General features: G+C 37.8%; 3 protein-coding genes across 3 annotated transcripts in view; 1 reads left to right on the top strand and 2 right to left on the bottom strand.

The window, feature by feature from the left end:
* The window catches only part of ppp2r5a (protein phosphatase 2, regulatory subunit B', alpha isoform), a 29,778-nt gene extending 25,802 nt beyond the window's left edge, over window positions 1-3,976 (bottom strand). The window contains exon 1 of the mRNA XM_088325631.1: window positions 3,057-3,976. Coding sequence (XP_088181757.1) covers window positions 3,057-3,204 — 148 coding nt within the window. The 5' untranslated portion in view covers window positions 3,205-3,976. The remainder of the gene's footprint in view (window positions 1-3,056) is intronic.
* A 283-nt stretch (window positions 3,977-4,259) lies between these two features.
* dtl (denticleless E3 ubiquitin protein ligase adapter) lies at window positions 4,260-15,534 on the bottom strand. Its single transcript, XM_088324875.1, has 15 exons — window positions 15,307-15,534; window positions 14,787-14,924; window positions 14,606-14,698; window positions 14,468-14,529; window positions 14,251-14,371; window positions 14,103-14,168; window positions 13,920-14,035; window positions 13,745-13,818; window positions 13,568-13,674; window positions 13,384-13,488; window positions 11,403-11,515; window positions 9,557-9,646; window positions 9,372-9,495; window positions 7,487-8,082; window positions 4,260-4,828 (listed from the first exon to the last, which is right to left on the bottom strand). Exons 1-15 carry the CDS (start codon window positions 15,356-15,358, stop codon window positions 4,766-4,768), a joined length of 1,920 nt encoding a protein of 639 aa, XP_088181001.1. The 5' UTR covers window positions 15,359-15,534; the 3' UTR covers window positions 4,260-4,765.
* Window positions 15,535-15,900: 366 nt separating this feature from the next.
* Window positions 15,901-16,690, top strand: part of ints7 (integrator complex subunit 7) — a 30,500-nt gene continuing 29,710 nt past the window's right edge. Inside the window, exons 1-3 of the mRNA XM_088325444.1 lie at window positions 15,901-16,086; window positions 16,238-16,367; window positions 16,470-16,616. Coding sequence (XP_088181570.1) covers window positions 15,993-16,086; window positions 16,238-16,367; window positions 16,470-16,616 — 371 coding nt within the window. The 5' untranslated portion in view covers window positions 15,901-15,992. The remainder of the gene's footprint in view (window positions 16,087-16,237; window positions 16,368-16,469; window positions 16,617-16,690) is intronic.

Here is a 16,690-nt window from a genome sequence, read left to right as displayed (position 1 = left end):
AGCCTATTATAGGCAGGCCCACACACAGTCACACCCACCCAGACAGTGCGCCCTCCCTAATCAGTCCCTGTTGTCTGCAGAACACATTGCACTTTACGTTTATATCAATGGCAATAAAGAGAAAATAAATTACATTCAAAATCTACGGAGGAGTGAACCAGCGTTTACTAAGGCGCAAAGTAGTGAGGGGTTTCTGTATTCATTTAAAATATGTTTTTTATATAAATGGCTCACATAAAAAAATGTCAAGAGTATTTGGATACAATGTATTTAATGTGCTCATACTTAAAATCAATTTGTATATAAGAACCACCAACGTTAAACTCTACTTCTGCTTCCAAAGAAGCCCCAACATTATCTTCATTTGCCGTGCCATCTGCTCACTCAAAGATGGTACTGATGAACAACTCATAGGTCATCAATTTTTGGTACACTTTCCCCCCTGCCACCATAAGAACAGGAATGAATATAACTGAATGAAAAAATATTTTGTCAACAAACATTTTTCACCGGACAAAATTGACCATCTCATCTCATAAATAATTACAATGACTAATATCCGTGTGCATTTCCTCAACTAAAAGACAAGATGAAGGTGTAGTCCACAAAAAAAAAGACACGACCAAAATATATAAAGTTGAGTTTACAAACACAAACAAGGAGGAAAAAAAAAAAAAAAAAAAAAAAAAAAAAAAGACGATTTCAAACCCTGTTTTTTCCCATCATTTGAATCCGCGTCAAAGGTAAACGTGCATTTCTCCTACCGTTTTTCCTTTCTTTGAATCTGCCCAAAGACAAAATGGACATTTCTGGATATAAATATTCATAACAACTGTTTTTACGTAAATCTTATGATTTACAATACAATTCATGACATATTTGTAGCGGCGTAACACCGTAGCCTTTTGAAATAGGTACTCAAACACATTTCTGGTCGAAATCTCTCAAGACTTTTTTTAGGTTTAAGCTTTATGTGCCCTGCTTGTAGATGTAACATCAATTTTTCAGTGTGCACACTCAGAGGTGAGATTGATGTTGTAGTAACATGGTATTTCAAATCAGGGATCACCATGTAGCCTCTTTAAAACACCAGGGCTGCCTGAAGACTGGTCATAAAAATTGCTCACCAGAGATGAGTCATTGAGAGTTTCTGAGAAATCAGTGGCGGCAGTAGCTCAGGAGGTAGAGCGCTCGTCTTGGAATCAAGGGATCCCAGTTCGAATCCCGGCTCGTCCGTGTTACATGTCGAAGTGTCCTTGGGTAAGACACTGAACCCCTAATACCCCCAATAAGCAGGTTGGCGCCTTACATGGCTGCATGGCCGCTATTGGGAAATGTGGAGCACATTGTAAAGCGCTTTGGGGAGTCATTGACTTGAAAAGCGCTATATAAATGCAGATCATTTCATTTCAATACATGATCAATTCTTCAAAAAAATATTTTCAAAATGAGTACATAAGTTATCTATGTAAATCACCCAGTGTCCTTACACAAGAGGTTGGCTGAGCTCTTTTTTTTACCCTCACAGTTCATGGATTCCTTGACCACCAAGGTCGTTGGGGTTCCACTTCCCATGGTATGTCTTGGCAAGTACAGCCTGGCGGGGCCCATCCCCTCTCCAGGCGTTTTTTTTAGTGTAGGAATTTGCTCCACCACATGATAAAGAACTGGTTTCCATGCATACAAGCAGCAAGAAAATCTTCCTGATATGACTCAGATACAGCATCTTCATAAACTGGTATCTGTCGTTTTTAACCCTACAATGATTAATTATAACCTGGCTATAACATGGTAAGTTGGTGTTTTAGATATGCATATCAAACTAGTATCCCTCTGCAACGTAATAGTAGCTCTCAGCTTTAAAAAGGTTGGTGACCCCTGTTTGGAATTTAATTTTTCACTTAGAGCAGCTTTAAAAAGAACATCGCACTCTAGTTTGATTACTGCATTTTCACAACAATAAGGTGCACAAAAAAGCTATGATTTTCTTCAAATTGTGCGGCAACACTATTGTGCAGTCCACCCTGTGTGTGATGTAAAGCTGCGGACTTAGACGAGGACACCATGAGGCTGCTGTTACACTACAGCGCTTATTGCTCAATTTCAATTTATGGGTGAAATCCGATGTTTTCGTGAGATTGTTCACATTTCTAACTAAATGCGACTTCTCTACATCTCCTGTGTAAAATCCACGATGTCTCGCTTGCGCAGAAGAGGACATGTGACGTCATACGCAATGCATTGTTTGCGAAAGTACTCATGGATATTAATGCCGTAGCGTATCTAGCAGTTTGAAAGTTACTGTGCTACCAGAAGATGGACAGAGTTGTCCCAAACAATTATCGATTAAATTCAAAACCTCACTTTCCCTACATTCAATGCTTTCCGTTTTTTCGTCTGCCCTGGTGTGTTGATTTCTATGCTTCGCTAAAGGAAACAGTAAAGAAGCAGCCGCAAGAGAATTGAACAGATGATTCACAACAAGGAGGAAGCTGAAACAACTCGGATAAGTTTTTATCCGTGCGTTTTACTTGGTAATCAATACTTAAACCACAACCAAACACAGTTCTGTTCTCGCTGCTTTTACGTATTTCTGAATTTATTATACGCACACTTGTATGCTTGGCAGTGTTGTTGAAAGGCGGTCGCAGCAGAGGGCACCCACGCCCTTTCATGCGTGGACAACGCTGTGTATGTGTTAAATACAGAAATAGAACTAGCTAAAGAGACTGCGCCTTTTGACACCGTGCACGATATGGTCGTGAAATTACTGTATGTCAATGAAATGGCGACTAGCACTAAAATCCAATGGCTTTCCACTTCATGACATCAAGTACCATATATTATTGGCATTTAGTTGTAATGTGTTCATTGAAGGAACACGACATACCTCATGCGTAGCACTTTTCGAAGGCTTGACAAGCATGCTCGCAATCTCACAAAAGTTGTTCAGTCTCAAACGCTTTGTGGGCGATCAAGGAGCGATTCTGAGATATGTGTATAACCTGTTTACAGTGGTAGCTCTATGAATACCTCATAAGACCTCATCATCTTACCTTTGAGTTGTGGCAGGTTCAAAAGCTCTACAGGAGCGATCTGAGTCCTGTACTGAGAAGAGCTGGGGGACTTTCTCTGTTTCTGGGCCTTCCTCACAGACTTTCTCGTGAATCCGTCCACTTTTTCGGCTGCAGAGATGGCCGACATTTTGACGCTGGAGCCCGAGGGCGATCCGCCGTGAAGCTCTTCTTCAGATAAAACAAAATCTTCGATGTGTGTTCACTCCCCCTTTGAGAGCAAAATATGCGGAGAAACCTTTGAGACTTGACACCTGCCTCCTTGTCGGAAATCTGCGAGGTTACTCAGCGTGTTACACTAGTTTGAGGACGTCGCATCGTATGGACGGCTGTGCAGTTTGATGAGAATTGCAAAGCAGCCCAGGTCGACATAGCCTCTTGTTGCGACCAACAAGTCAAAGAATAAATAAAAGACTGCAGGGTGTCTATATTTATAAAATAATCACCTGTTCACCACAAAGCCAGTTGCGTTCAAGTTGTCAAGAGGGGTGAACGTTCGCTGCTAACTACTGTATTTATTGTGCGTTGCTAGCTAACATGCACCTAGCATGAGTAGCTTGTTAGCATGTTAGCAATTCCAACGAATTCCAAAGCGAAAAAAGTAGCAGCAACATGAAAATCCATGTGTCTCTTCGTATAAAAAAAATAACAAAAAACGTGTTCACGACTCGCCTTTCCTTTGTTTTTACAGCCACCGAGTACTTTCACTCGCAGTCGATTAAATTGAAATTCCCTGTCTTACTTAAGTTAACCGCGTGCCAAATCCTGTCTAGCAGTCTTCGTTACGTCCCTCGACGAAACAATGCATGTTATTTTTAAAGAATTATTGCAAATATTTTCTCCAATGTGTCAATAGTTTCAGACGCCATAAAGCATCAACAGCCCCGATGTGTCGTCGTGTTTCGACTCACGGTTCAGTCTTGTAGACTGCCTTGCCTGATGGACCGGCTCAGCAACGAATCACAGAAGAGATTGCACAAATCAGGAAACTTTTTAACCAATAGAGTAAGGATACCGAGCTGACATTTAACATGTGACACATAAAAACAAATAGAGACCGGACTGCAAGCGTTCAGATTTTAAATAAACAAAATAACTTTGATGTAAAAATTTCAAATTATCAAGTAAATTAAAAAATGTTTTCATTTAAAGCTATATTCTAGAAAACCTAAATCCAAGAACACATTGTACGGTTAAAAAAAGATGTTCACTTTAATACAAAATCTTTGCGTATAATTGCATCACAAACAATTCAAAACCACTTGCTATTTTGAACATATCAACAACCAGAGCAACAAAGAGCGAAAAAAATAAACGCACACAAAATCTGAACGACAGCTGATGTGCTTTAAAGTTCAATTTAACTCTTATACCTATTGTTTATTTTCAAATTCACAGAAGCCCCCCAAAATTGTACAAAGACCCAGATAAAATTGAACAAGTTATATCAAATGCAGAACATAAATATTTCATCATGGGGTAAAATTACAAAGAAAAAAAAAATCCACAACAAACTTATGTTAACTGTACGGCATCACAAAGGAAGAGACACTAGAACAACCTTTGCGCAAATGAATTTGGAAAGGTCGAAGATAAAAACGGGGATTAATGGTGCATTAGATGACCTTCTGTTACAACAACTAATAAGAGTATTAGAAGGAATACAAAGAAAGTCCAGGGATCTTCACAGGTCACTTGGTGGTTCTCATGAAATAGGACGATATTTTTTTCACGTTTGGTGGTGAGCTCAAAGTCTGAAAAACAGTACATTGGAGAAATGGTTGGTAATATGCACGTTTTCTTTTTCCCCAAAAGTGACTGTCGAAAAAGCTGCAAAGAGCTCAGCATGATTTTCTTGACTGGCAACATTTTCAAAATGCCTGAATTGAGATGGCCAGTGTTAACAGCAGGAAACGATCAAAATAAATTGTTCTTGTTTTTATCTTTTGAAGTTCAACTACTTTGTGAAAAACTCAAAACTAAACCAACTTAGTCACCGCCTGTGCTGTAATTAACTTTGGTTGACCGAGTCACGAGGAGTATGTTGAAATGAACACGATTGGTCTGTATTTACTGTTCTATCCCTGGATACTTATTACCATAGAAAATCTGTCCAAAATTGTATTTGTCTTACTTATTTAATCTAAAAATGTACAGAAAAAAACAGAATTAATCACAGACAAGAGAAATTGCTGAAAAGGTGAACGTGCTTCACAGTTCTGAGGTTCAGGTTACAAATTCTCCTCTACATTTTAAAACTATGCTTATTGACAGTAAATACATTCAGGAGAGGAATGCATGGATGCTAAACATTAATCAGGGCCTGACATCAATTCAGTCTAGAACACAAAGTTCAAATTTAATGTGGCGAGAAACACATTTTCTCACAAATCTAATAGTAAATGTTTAATTTTATCCACTTAAAATTGAGTTTGTTCTGTTCTTTTAATAACCCTCAAGAATTGTGGAAACCCAGTCTAAACTTCATTATTTATTCTATAGATAAGACTATAAAATATGTATATTTTGGATCGTAACAAAATTGATATTTTTCAAGTGGCTGCCTTCACAGATACTTGGCCACATTTTGGCCACTGAGAATAAACTATTAAGCTACCCAATGCACTGGAAGTCAACTAAAGGTTTTCAACAATAATAGGTTGTATGTGTTGGGCACATTACTTTAAAAAAGTAATTATTTATAGTTCGACCTTACATCTCCCAAAAAAGTAACTGCGTTAGTTACTGAATTACTCTAGAGTAAAAGTAACTAATTACCAGTTTCGTTAAAAATGAGTTGTCAAAGAATTTGAAATTTTCCGAGCAGTATCTGAGTCAGTTTAATAGAGAACAACAGACAGGTAGTAATGGACCTTGTATGTATTATATGTATTATTTAACTCTCACAACCTGAGACAACTGATCAAGTAGACATAGCCAAGTATACTTCAAGTATTTTGTTCACAACAAAATTCAATTGTAAAACAAAAAGTGATTTTCATTCTATAGAATAAATTAATATAAATAAAATATTTTACACCAAAAAAAGTAACCAGTTAAACAGTGCGGTTGACACTGCGGTGTAAAATAAATAAATTAGATTCCTACAACCTGAGACAACAGGTCAAGTAGAAAAAGGCAACTGGACTTCAACTTTTTAGTTCACAACAAAATTCAACAGTAAAACAATATAGAGTGACTATCCAATCCCTTTTCAATGGCACTCTCTCACTCAGTCACTATTCTAGTCCTCCCCCTCTTTATCTATGACAGCTAAAAAATATTCTCTCAGTTAGGAGGGAGCAGCAGTTTTGGAAAAATTGGTGTTTAAAGACGCAGGAACCACAGAGTAAAAATCCTACACTGGTTTCCCCAAATGAGGCGTTAAGATTTGTCAATTTAATCGAGAAGTATGAAGTTCTACATTGTGTGATGTCATCACAAACGCACCACATTGTTTTAAGTTAATGTAGATTGCTGCCATGTTAACTTGAATGAGAGCCGTGTTCTCGTTCACATGTTATTGGTGAATAGATATGTTAAAAGGCTGACCGAAGATGTCCTACTTATCTTCCTTAAGCACAAGGGGCAAAGTAATGCACTGCTTTTGATCGTCAGTAACGATAACATCGTTGTAATGGTGGGAAAAATAATGAGTTAGATTACCCCATTATGGCTCTGGGCCTGGATCCAGACATTCAGTTCTCAGGCGGCCAGATTAGTAAAACAATGTGAACTTAATTTTTTTTAGCTCGCTATAGTTTTTAAGAATTTTGTTTTATCATTCAGCCTACCTTAGATTTATTATTATGTTTGGGATTGAATGTGTGAACCAATATATTTAATCAGTCTAAGGAATGCAGTTTTACACCTAAACCAACTTACTACGCCATACAAACTCAAGTGGTAGCTATGAAAAAATATATAAATTTTTTCCACGTAAATTATCATACTGGTTCGTTACAAATAAAAAAGGAATACAAAATTAGTCTGGGCAATAACAGACTACATCAGATAAAACTACTCGGCTGGGCCTTCTAAAGCTGAGAGTATATATTTTACTGCGCTCTAGCAACAAAAGGAAACATTTGGTTCGCATTTATTAAAAAAATAAATCACAACTTTTAATAGAAATGACATATAGCAGGATTCAGGTGACGCTTCATATGACAATACCATTATGACAAGCCATCAGAGGAGGTGTGTCATAGTTATGACACAATTAAAAAATATATATATTTAATTTTGTTGTTTACAGAAGCAGACTGCCAAAAAATGTGGCAATGGCAACAGTTTCAAGCATTTTCAAGACCTTCACTCAAAACTCAAGCAGTTTCCTGACCTTGAAAACAAAACATTAAATTTCAAGCATTTTTTTAAGGATTTCAAGCACACGTACTAACCCTGCTTACCTGAGAAGAAGGCATATTGCTTGCTTGTTTTTTCGCAGCATTGGGGCTTCGAGGTCTACTCTGGCTTTTTCTTATCTCTCGACTCATCGCCATCAGCCAGTTCGTCACACCAGGGGGGCAGTTCTCCTTGCCGGTAGGTCTCAATGAGAGTCGGACTTCCTTAGCTGAGGGGACGTCCAACTCCGCTTTGCTCTTTGTGGTGACGGGGGAGAGTTCTGAGATGCATTCACAATCCATCGCGCCCTCGTACTCATCAGACAAGCCATTTGCAGTTTCCAGCCTGCGCTTGACTCGTGGCGGAGGAGAAAGACAGTCTGCCGGGCTCAGAGGACACGGACTCGGGACTTTACAAAGCTGAGGGCTTTTCTGGCTTGCTAAGCCTCGTCTTGGAGATAGCCAGGATTCGATGGAGTGTGGTGTTCCCTGGCGAGCAACGCTCTTGGATTGCTGGGCATGGAGAGGCGACGTGGTGCTGGACGATAGAGGCAAAGTGGCCCCACTCGGAGCACAGGAGGCTAAACGTGGGGACGCCAGATCGCTAATGCTTTCGACCCTCTGGTGCTTAGCAGGGGTTGCCACTGCAGGACTTGATATTTCTAAATACACAAAATCAGTGGGAGATTTGGCATCAACATCAGGATGTGTTTTAATAAATTAAAAAAAAGGAAAATAAATCATTACAGGCAAAACTATGAGTGCAAAATGAGGAAATGCAATGACATTTAGGCATGTTTCTATTCTTGTTCTAAAAGCTTTTATTTTTGCTCATTTTAAGTATTTATTTTTAGCAAAATTGATAGTTATACCACAATTTTCTGCCCAACTACTTGTTTTATTATGCTGTACTTTTCTTTTTTTTCTTAATATTTCAATAAGTGTAGTCAAGTCAAGTCATTTTTATTTGTATAGCCCTAAATCACGAAGTGTAATAATTTAAAAAAAATAAAAATAGCAAGTGGTTAGTTTTCTCATTTGAAATATTCATTTCTTATTCATCTATATTTTAAATATGGTATTTTTTTCTATTACAAGGAGAAAAATAATATTTCTAACAATATATAAATAACTACAATATTGCAACGGGATTTTTTTTACCCACTTTTAGTAATTAGTTTTTCATTTTACTGTATTTAAACATTGTTTTTAGGTAAAATGGTAAATGGTCTGCATTTATATAGCGCTTTTCAAGTCAATTAAGACCTCCCAAAGTGCTTTACAATGTGCTTCACACTTACCCATTCACACACACAAACCAATAGCGGACATGAAGCCATGCAAGGCGCCTTATTGGGGGCATTAGGGATTCAGTGTCTTGCCCAAGGACACTTCGACATATAACACGGAGGAGCCGGGAATCGAATCTGCTAAAACGATAAAAATTATCACTTGGATTTTTGTGCTCATTTATTTTGAATATGTTTTCCCGGTAAAACAAAAAAAATAATACTGGGCGAGAAAAATAATTCAATTTTTTTTAATTATAAAAACTGAGGACATTGGTTCTAGAACAAAATGAAAAACCCAGACAAATGGCCAATGTGAAAGCTTCAAAATATATTGAAGCGAATGTTTTAGAATACATTATTTTCTGGTAAAATAGGGAAAAAAACACTAATATGGAGCAGTTAGTGAATAACTGCTCGTTTTACAAAATAGTATTATAACAAAAGTTTTTGTTAAAACATTATTTTTATATTATACTAAATATGTCATACATACATTTAAAATAAGAAAACTAACTTGAAAAAAATTGTATATCTTTCAGTGGAACAAGAACATGTTACTAGGGAAGAGTATTAAAGTATTTCACATATTGTACTACATATCCTAGCTGGATTATTTTGCATTTTGAAGTCAAGCAACTTCTTGCAAAGATTTTCCTTACTATGTGGACCTCTTCGACATGCCCAGCCAACTACATTGGTCTCCCCCATTGATGACTGTGCGTCGTCCATTTCACGATGAAGGCGCCAAATGCGAATAGTGTGGTCATCTGAGCAGGAGGCGATCTGCGGAAAGACACTTTTTAAAATTAATCTAATGTACAATAGTTTTAGTTGGCTAGATTACCTTAGTGAAGTCTGTCGGGCACCAGGCAACACATGTCACTTCCTGACTGTGGCCTTGGAGTGTCATGGGAGGATATGTTGGATCCGAAATCTGGAATAGAAAAATATGTATGGTTCTTAACATTTAAATTACCGTATTTTCCGCACTATAAGGCGCACCTAAAAGCCTTTATTTTTTTCAAAAGCTGACCATGCGCCTTATAATACAGTGCGCCTTATTTATGGATCAATATTAAGTCGCAAAGTCTTGCAACTAACTTGCAGCCGCCGACTAGATTTTCCCCCGAACGCCAAGTAGTGCGCGGTGTATGCTGGGATTTATTTACCGGCGTTTCATTGGCTAACCAATGTGTCAATCATCATTTGAATCGATCACTATTGGCTAAAGTTATTCGGAGGTAAAGGGGCGGATCCTCTTTATCATTTACAGGCTGGCATAGGCTTAAGCGGCAAAACAAAGCCTGCAATTGGCCGAAAAAGATGAATGTAAATAGCACGTGGGGTTGACGGCATAGAGAAAGCATTTTTTACTATTCTGTATTTGTAAATATTTTATTCTCCTGGATTTAATACACTCACGGATATAGAATAGAATAAAATAGAATATGCCTTTATTGTCATTGTTACAACATGGGACATGCTGTGACAACGAAATTGGACGACTCCAGTCCCACATTTACAGTGAGGATAAGGAAACAAAGAAACAAAGGAACAAAGTACTAACTGACTTTGTTGTGAGGGTCAAACAGAGTTCCCGAATGTTTGATCTTACATTACACAGTCCAGCGTTTTTCCGAATTGCTCAGTTAGTAGATTTGGGAGTCCACAGTTGAAAGGATTTGGGAGTACAGTCAATAAACATGCCCGATTAAAGTCGCCGTCGACGATAAAGCTCCGTTGGGGTAGTGCAAGCTGATGTTTAGCAGCGGGCAGGAGATATAGTGCTATGCTAACGTTAGCATCTGGTGAAACTGTTAGCGGTGGAAATGAATCAGGAATGTATGACTTAAATAAAAATATAGATTACAGAAAATAAATAACTATCAAAATACTGTAATCCTTTGTATATCGGACAAAAACGATTTTTGAGCGTACGTTTGAAAATTACAAAAAAATTAATCAAAACAAGAAATGCCAGGGTCAGAGAAAAGTGAAGTACACTTGTGCGGCTCCAATCCATACCATATTGCTGCAAGGGATGGCCGGCAGTGCTCACTTTTCTCTGACCCTGGCATTTCTTGTTTTGATTAATTTTTTTGTAATTTTCAAACGTACGCTCAAAAATCGTTCTTGTCCGATATACAAGGGATTACAGTATTTTGATAGCTGCACATTTTCCCTGTATCTTGTTTCAGACTAAACTCGATGTTTCTGTGATAAGCGGTGCAGATAATGGATGGAATGGAGTGTCTATTTTTAAATTAAACTCAATTCCAAGTGTTTATTGCCATATGCACAGTAAAGTTGTGAGCGAAAAAGAAAATAGAAACTAAGGAATGGTTGGCATTTCTTGAATCCCAAGACTTTAACCGTCCGAATGATATTTTGAACGATGCATTTGTGTGACATCGTACGGACACCGCATCCGCACGTGTTCTCGACACGTATTTGCTTCTTTGCAAGCTTTCGGAATGTTAAGAGGGTAATAAGTTTGATTGAACTATCTGACTGTTTTGTCGACGTTCCCATTGTTGCGCCTTATAATCCGGTGCGTCTCATGTATGTCAAATATAGGACCAAAAACTATTTTTTCGGGGTGCGCTTATAACCCAGTGCGCCTTATATTGCGGAAAATACGGTAACAGCAAATAAATGAGATTATTTTACATTTCTTGGTAAATATGTACCTTCCAGATGTATGTGTGGTTATCACTGGAACCACTGGCCAAGAACTGATCATCTGGACTAATTGTGGACTTTATGTAAAAAGAGGAGTTTTGATGCCCACTGAAAACTGCCTCTGTGGGACACAAAATGCTGGAATGTGAAAACAGAAACATGACTGTGGTTCAGAACTAGTTGAGAAATCTGCACTGAGCATTAAACAGGGATGTGATTGACGTGAGGAGAAAAAGTCTGAAACCTAGCCGGGGGTTTGGGGGCCACAGGCCCCCCGGGGTGTCCAGGACGGAGCCCGGTATGGGGGGCGCAGGGGGGGGGGCTCCTGGGTTTTAAGCAGTTTACTTGTCCAAAACCGTGCTTAAATTAATCATTTAAGTAACAATCTTTAGAAGATTTAAATAACAAAATAATTTGCCCACATACCTGATCATTTTTGTAAATACTGCAAGGTCAGTTCAAATGCAGTTCAGACCCTGCAGCTTGTGCAACGATGCGGCCAATTTATTTTCTAACGGCCGCCAGGATGCGCCAGAGCAATAAAGGTAAGAGTGAGACAGTCGGATTTTTAATTTGTTTGCTACTACGCAAGCGAAAAAGTGAAAAAGTCGGAATTCCGACTATAGTCGGAAAAATCACATCCCTGATTAAAGTATGAGTCATTTCAAAACGGTGCATGTGTTGTAAAAAATGTCATCATAAGTCGGTCTTGCACACGGGCTCTGTCGAAATCATGACTCGTGATAAGACTGCGGGGAAAAAAATCAGGTCAAATACCCAAGTCGCACATTTGGACATTTTTACGAAAATACAAAGCCTGGGGGTTCAAACCAATTGTTTTTAGCGTCACACTCACAAAAACTAATGGTATCTCTATTTTGATTGGTCACTACTCAAGAGCAAAGTATTCATGGAGGCACCAGCCTGAGAAAATTGTTATCAGACCTCACTTCTATTGACACATAAATGTTACAAAACGTAGAATGTCCTGCATAATTGAACTGAAAACACTTATTTTCAATGCACTACTGTTACGTTATGCTTATTTTTTTCCTCATTGCACAATTATAATTTAGGCCAGTCTCTAAGCACTACGTTGTAAATATTTTGCCTAGTCTTTTATCGTTTTTCTCTTTAAAGTCTTTATGACATGTATACCATGGAGTGCCATGTCTAATTCGTTTCATACAATGTATCACAACGTTAATATCGATGACAATGAAGACAATTTAATTAAATCATTATTAAGGAAACAAACTACCCTATATCAGAGGATTAATAATATTAATCTGTTATACATATGTAATCTAGCAAAATATCTGCCGGTTTAACTTGGAGCATAGCGTATCCACTAGGGAGAAATAAACCCTTAATCTTTGCCTACTAAGCTCTTATAAATTCAAAGCACCATCTCGTGACAAAGATAAACAAAAATAAAGAATGAAAGAAGTTCCTGACCAGTGTTCCTCAACTTTTATTCTCTCATAAACACCACGTGAAATAAATTCCTACCCTAGGTGTGAGGATCATTATAAAAAATTGTATTGTATAAAAATCTTGCCTCATTTGCAATTCATTTTTTGGTGTTTTTAACCTTTTTTTTCTCAAGAAAATGGGAAAAATAATGATGAAAATGACCAGGATTATCTGTTATGGTGGATAATTCAAATTATCTTATATACACTGTACACTTATTTGTACATTTTTTATTTTTTAAAAATACAAACTTGAAATATTTTTTAAAACTTGATACTCATATCAGCCATAATCAGAAATTTTCACATTAATTTTATTTATTTATACTACAAAAACGAGTCTTAATTTAGTAAAACAGGGAAAAGTAAGTTTTAAAATGAACATGTTTTTGGCGTGGGCTGTGTAGATTAAACTTTTGGTATATTAAGTGTCAAGTACTTTTTTGAAGTTTCGTCAGCACCCACAAGAGCACATTTGAGAACCAACTCCCAACCAATGTAGTTGTAATTTTACCTGGTGTAGTTTTTATCCCACTGAGATTGAACATGTAAATGTTATCATCAGTACAATTGCACATCACATTAGACCTTGTGGAGTCCAGCACAAGCCCAGAATAACCTGGATACAAGCAGAAAGTGTTACTTGCCCTCACATGTGACAGTTTAATGTGAGCAACGGCCCAGTGTGCAAAACTAACCCAGACGAACACGCACAGAGGAACCAGGATATGGGTACGTTTGAAGGGCAGTAGGTTCGTGATGATGAGTGGTGTAGTTTTTTCTCAGGTCCCACATCTTAACAACCCTGTATAGATTTATAAAACTAATAAATAATGTAAAATCTATTAAGAAAAGTTAGGAAATAAGCGTCTTACCCATCAACTGCTCCCGAGGAGATGAGAGTGTGCTGATCTTGAAATAAAACCACTGTGACACTCTGCTGGGTGTCCTGCAACGAAAAAAATAAAATAAAATAAATAAATAAACAATTGAAATTGGGGAGGTCAGAACACCTGTAGTGTGAGGCTGAATAAGCTTGAGGTAACTTACCACACTTGGAGCCATGCCACGGAGGCTCATTCGTCTCTTCTTTGTCTTTGATAGCGGCGTTGTCTCGGCTTTGTTATGAGCACCCTGGATTTGTTTAACTGGTCTGTAAAAACCATCTATGAAAAGTAGAAATTAATAGAAGTTATTCTATGTCAAATTGATACTGCAACTATTTTATTCTACCTTTTTTGCTAAATCGGGTATCCCACACCAATATATTTCCATCTCTTGCGCCAGTACAGAAAACAGCTGTAAGGAATACATGAAAGATAATATGATGCTTATTGCATCTAATTGAGCTCAAAACACACAAAAAGAATGGACAGTGTACCTTTGTCCTCTGGAGCAAAAGAAACAGATTTGAGGCTGCAGAGGTGGCCTTTAAAGCTACCCAACATCTCACCGGACTTAACATCCCACAATCTGGCCATCTGGTCACCTGAGGCAGTCACCTGAGGAGAAAAAAAAAGAGAACAAGTTTTGTTTGCATTAACGTATTCTCTCTATTTGTGACATGCATTACCTAATTACTTTGGGGTATATCTTACCAATTGAGACTCCCCAGGCACCCATGCTATGTCAAATATGGCATTCTCATGAGCCAGCCATTCTGCAAGTATCAATAGAATTAGCTTTCTCTATTTAAATATTATAAAGAGACTGGGAAAAAATGTATCATAATGCACCTTTCAGAATTTCATTTCCTCGCCTCTCTGTGTTGAGAATCCTAATAATGCCTTCTTCATTTGTCACAGCAAGGACATCTTGACACGCCCGCTCTGCAAGAACATGGACATAATTTAGTAATATATAGAGTGAAGTTCAAGACAAAATTGACCATCTGACGATAACTATCGTGTTTTCTACCAGAAGAGAAGGATAGGCCAAATGGGGGCACGGAATCGCCCAGGTTGCCAAAGGAGACGTGTTCATCGTAGCGAACACATTGATAACCTTCCAGAAGAGAGGTCAGAGGGTATTTGGTCCAACGTTGTGCATTAAAAGCTGTACAGACAAACACATAGAATACATCACTTTAATAAACCCAATGCAAATTCTACTCACCAACTCGTTAAAGTTCAGTTACCTGCTTTAGACAAAACAATATAATGAAAATATCAGTTTGTGGCTCGCTTGTAAACGAAGGATGTCACATTTATTATCAAACTAGTTTTAATCGTCGCACAATGCAATGTCGGTTGATCGCCAGCTACAAAACTTGACAACAATAAGCACATAATCAGTGAAACAGTGACTCCTTAGTCTTGAATAAACAAAACAAAAAATAAAAAAAGTTCGGCCAAACATTTTCAGGTTTAACCGCTGCACATCGCAAGCAGATAAGCAAAAAAAATGTTCTATGGATGAATGCTCTTGGAAGTCTTACCATTCTGCCGTTGTCTACCAAGACGATTGTAAATAATTGAACGTAAGAGCATTCCTATGCTTCAGTGGGAAACGATCAGAATAAAATATAAATATCAAGGTGATTTTATGGCAGGATAGTTGGTTAGCAGCTCCTCTGGTGATAGCAGCGTGTGTAACACCGGCCGGTTTTCCCGCGAACCGATCGTTAAGAGGCAACGTCTGAACTTCGCGGTAAACCAGCATGAAGCGTCGCTATTGGTTTAACAGAGTCGTTTCCGCTCAGGCAGAACTCCCATTTCCACTTCCTTTGTGCACTTAGTTTTAAAAATAAGTAGTTTAATTTATTTTAAGAATATTGCAAAGGCTGATTAGAAAGTATCACAAATTAACTGTTTTATGAATGAATAGGTGACATAAAATGTGAAACGTGTTTCTAAATGCTAACACAAATAAAAAAGTAAATTAGAATGAGTTATTCTCATTTGCTTTTAAAGAAAAAGTGGAACTTTTTGTGGTAGATAGCTTGCTCAAATTGTAATCTACTTAAATGGAAAAAAATGAATAACTATAGAGGCATGTGTGCTTTATTTTGATGGTTCAGGTAAGAGTGGTCGCCTCTACTTCCGGTTTAACGTGTCCGCAAAATAAAATTTTCTCCTTTATCTCCCTTTAAATGTGAAATATCAAGATAAAAAAGGTCACAAAATGTCTCTTTCAACAGCCCGTTCTTTCCTATCGGAGGCTTGCTATGGAGAGCAAGAACTTGACGCGAATTCTGCTCTCTTGGAGCTTGACAAAGGTGCCGACAACTAGCAAGCTAACGATTTAACATAGCACCCAGTTCCCATTCTTAGATTAGCTCATATCTCATTGTGTGTCAAAACGTCGGTTTGTTTGATTTTCACATGTGAAATTTGATTTTTCTTTCTTGCAATGTGATTCTAATCCAGGGCTGCGATCGGGGAAGCCTGGAGAGCAATGCGAAGCTGTAGTCCTCTTTCCTAAACTCTTCATCAAGTATCCCTTCCCAATTCTCATCAACTCTGCTTTTCTCAAACTTGCAGATATATTCAGATTGGGGTATGTTTTTTTCCTACTTGGAATATATCTTGATCATTCACCAACGTTTTAAAGTTAACAAAACGAAAGATTAACAATGCAAGATTGTTTCTCTGATTTTAGGAATAACTTCCTTCGCCTTTGTGTATTAAAAGTAACGCAACAGAGTGAAAAACACTTGGAAAAAATCCTCAATGTTGACGAATTTGTCAAAAGAGTGTTTTCAGTCATCCATAGCAATGATCCCGTTGCCCGAGCCATTACACTGAGGTAATCACATGTGAAAATGTTGCAGAATACAATTAGTTAAATTATATTGTGCACACTATATAACACCGGAATTT

The sequence above is a fragment of the Urocampus carinirostris genome, chromosome 20 (assembly GCF_059441175.1).
Source record: "Urocampus carinirostris isolate Australia breed hairy pipefish chromosome 20, RoL_Ucar_1.0, whole genome shotgun sequence".
NCBI classification, from domain to species: domain Eukaryota; kingdom Metazoa; phylum Chordata; class Actinopteri; order Syngnathiformes; family Syngnathidae; genus Urocampus; species Urocampus carinirostris.
Note: the sequence above shows the minus strand (reverse complement) of the source record. Positions and strands in the feature narration are given on the sequence as shown.

What these genes read in the sequence shown, in the direction of transcription:
- dtl (XM_088324875.1), bottom strand. Translation starts at nt 15,358, where the DNA reads ATGCTCTTACGTTCAATTATTTACAATCGTCTTGGTAGACAACGGCAG. An exon ending in AGGAAATGAAATTCTGAAAG is followed by an intron (nt 14,530 to 14,605) that starts GTGCATTATGAT and finishes TGATACTTGCAG; the next exon opens with AATGGCTGGCTCATGAGAAT. An exon ending in GCCCGACAGACTTCACTAAG is followed by an intron (nt 9,496 to 9,556) that starts GTAATCTAGCCA and finishes GTCTTTCCGCAG; the next exon opens with ATCGCCTCCTGCTCAGATGA.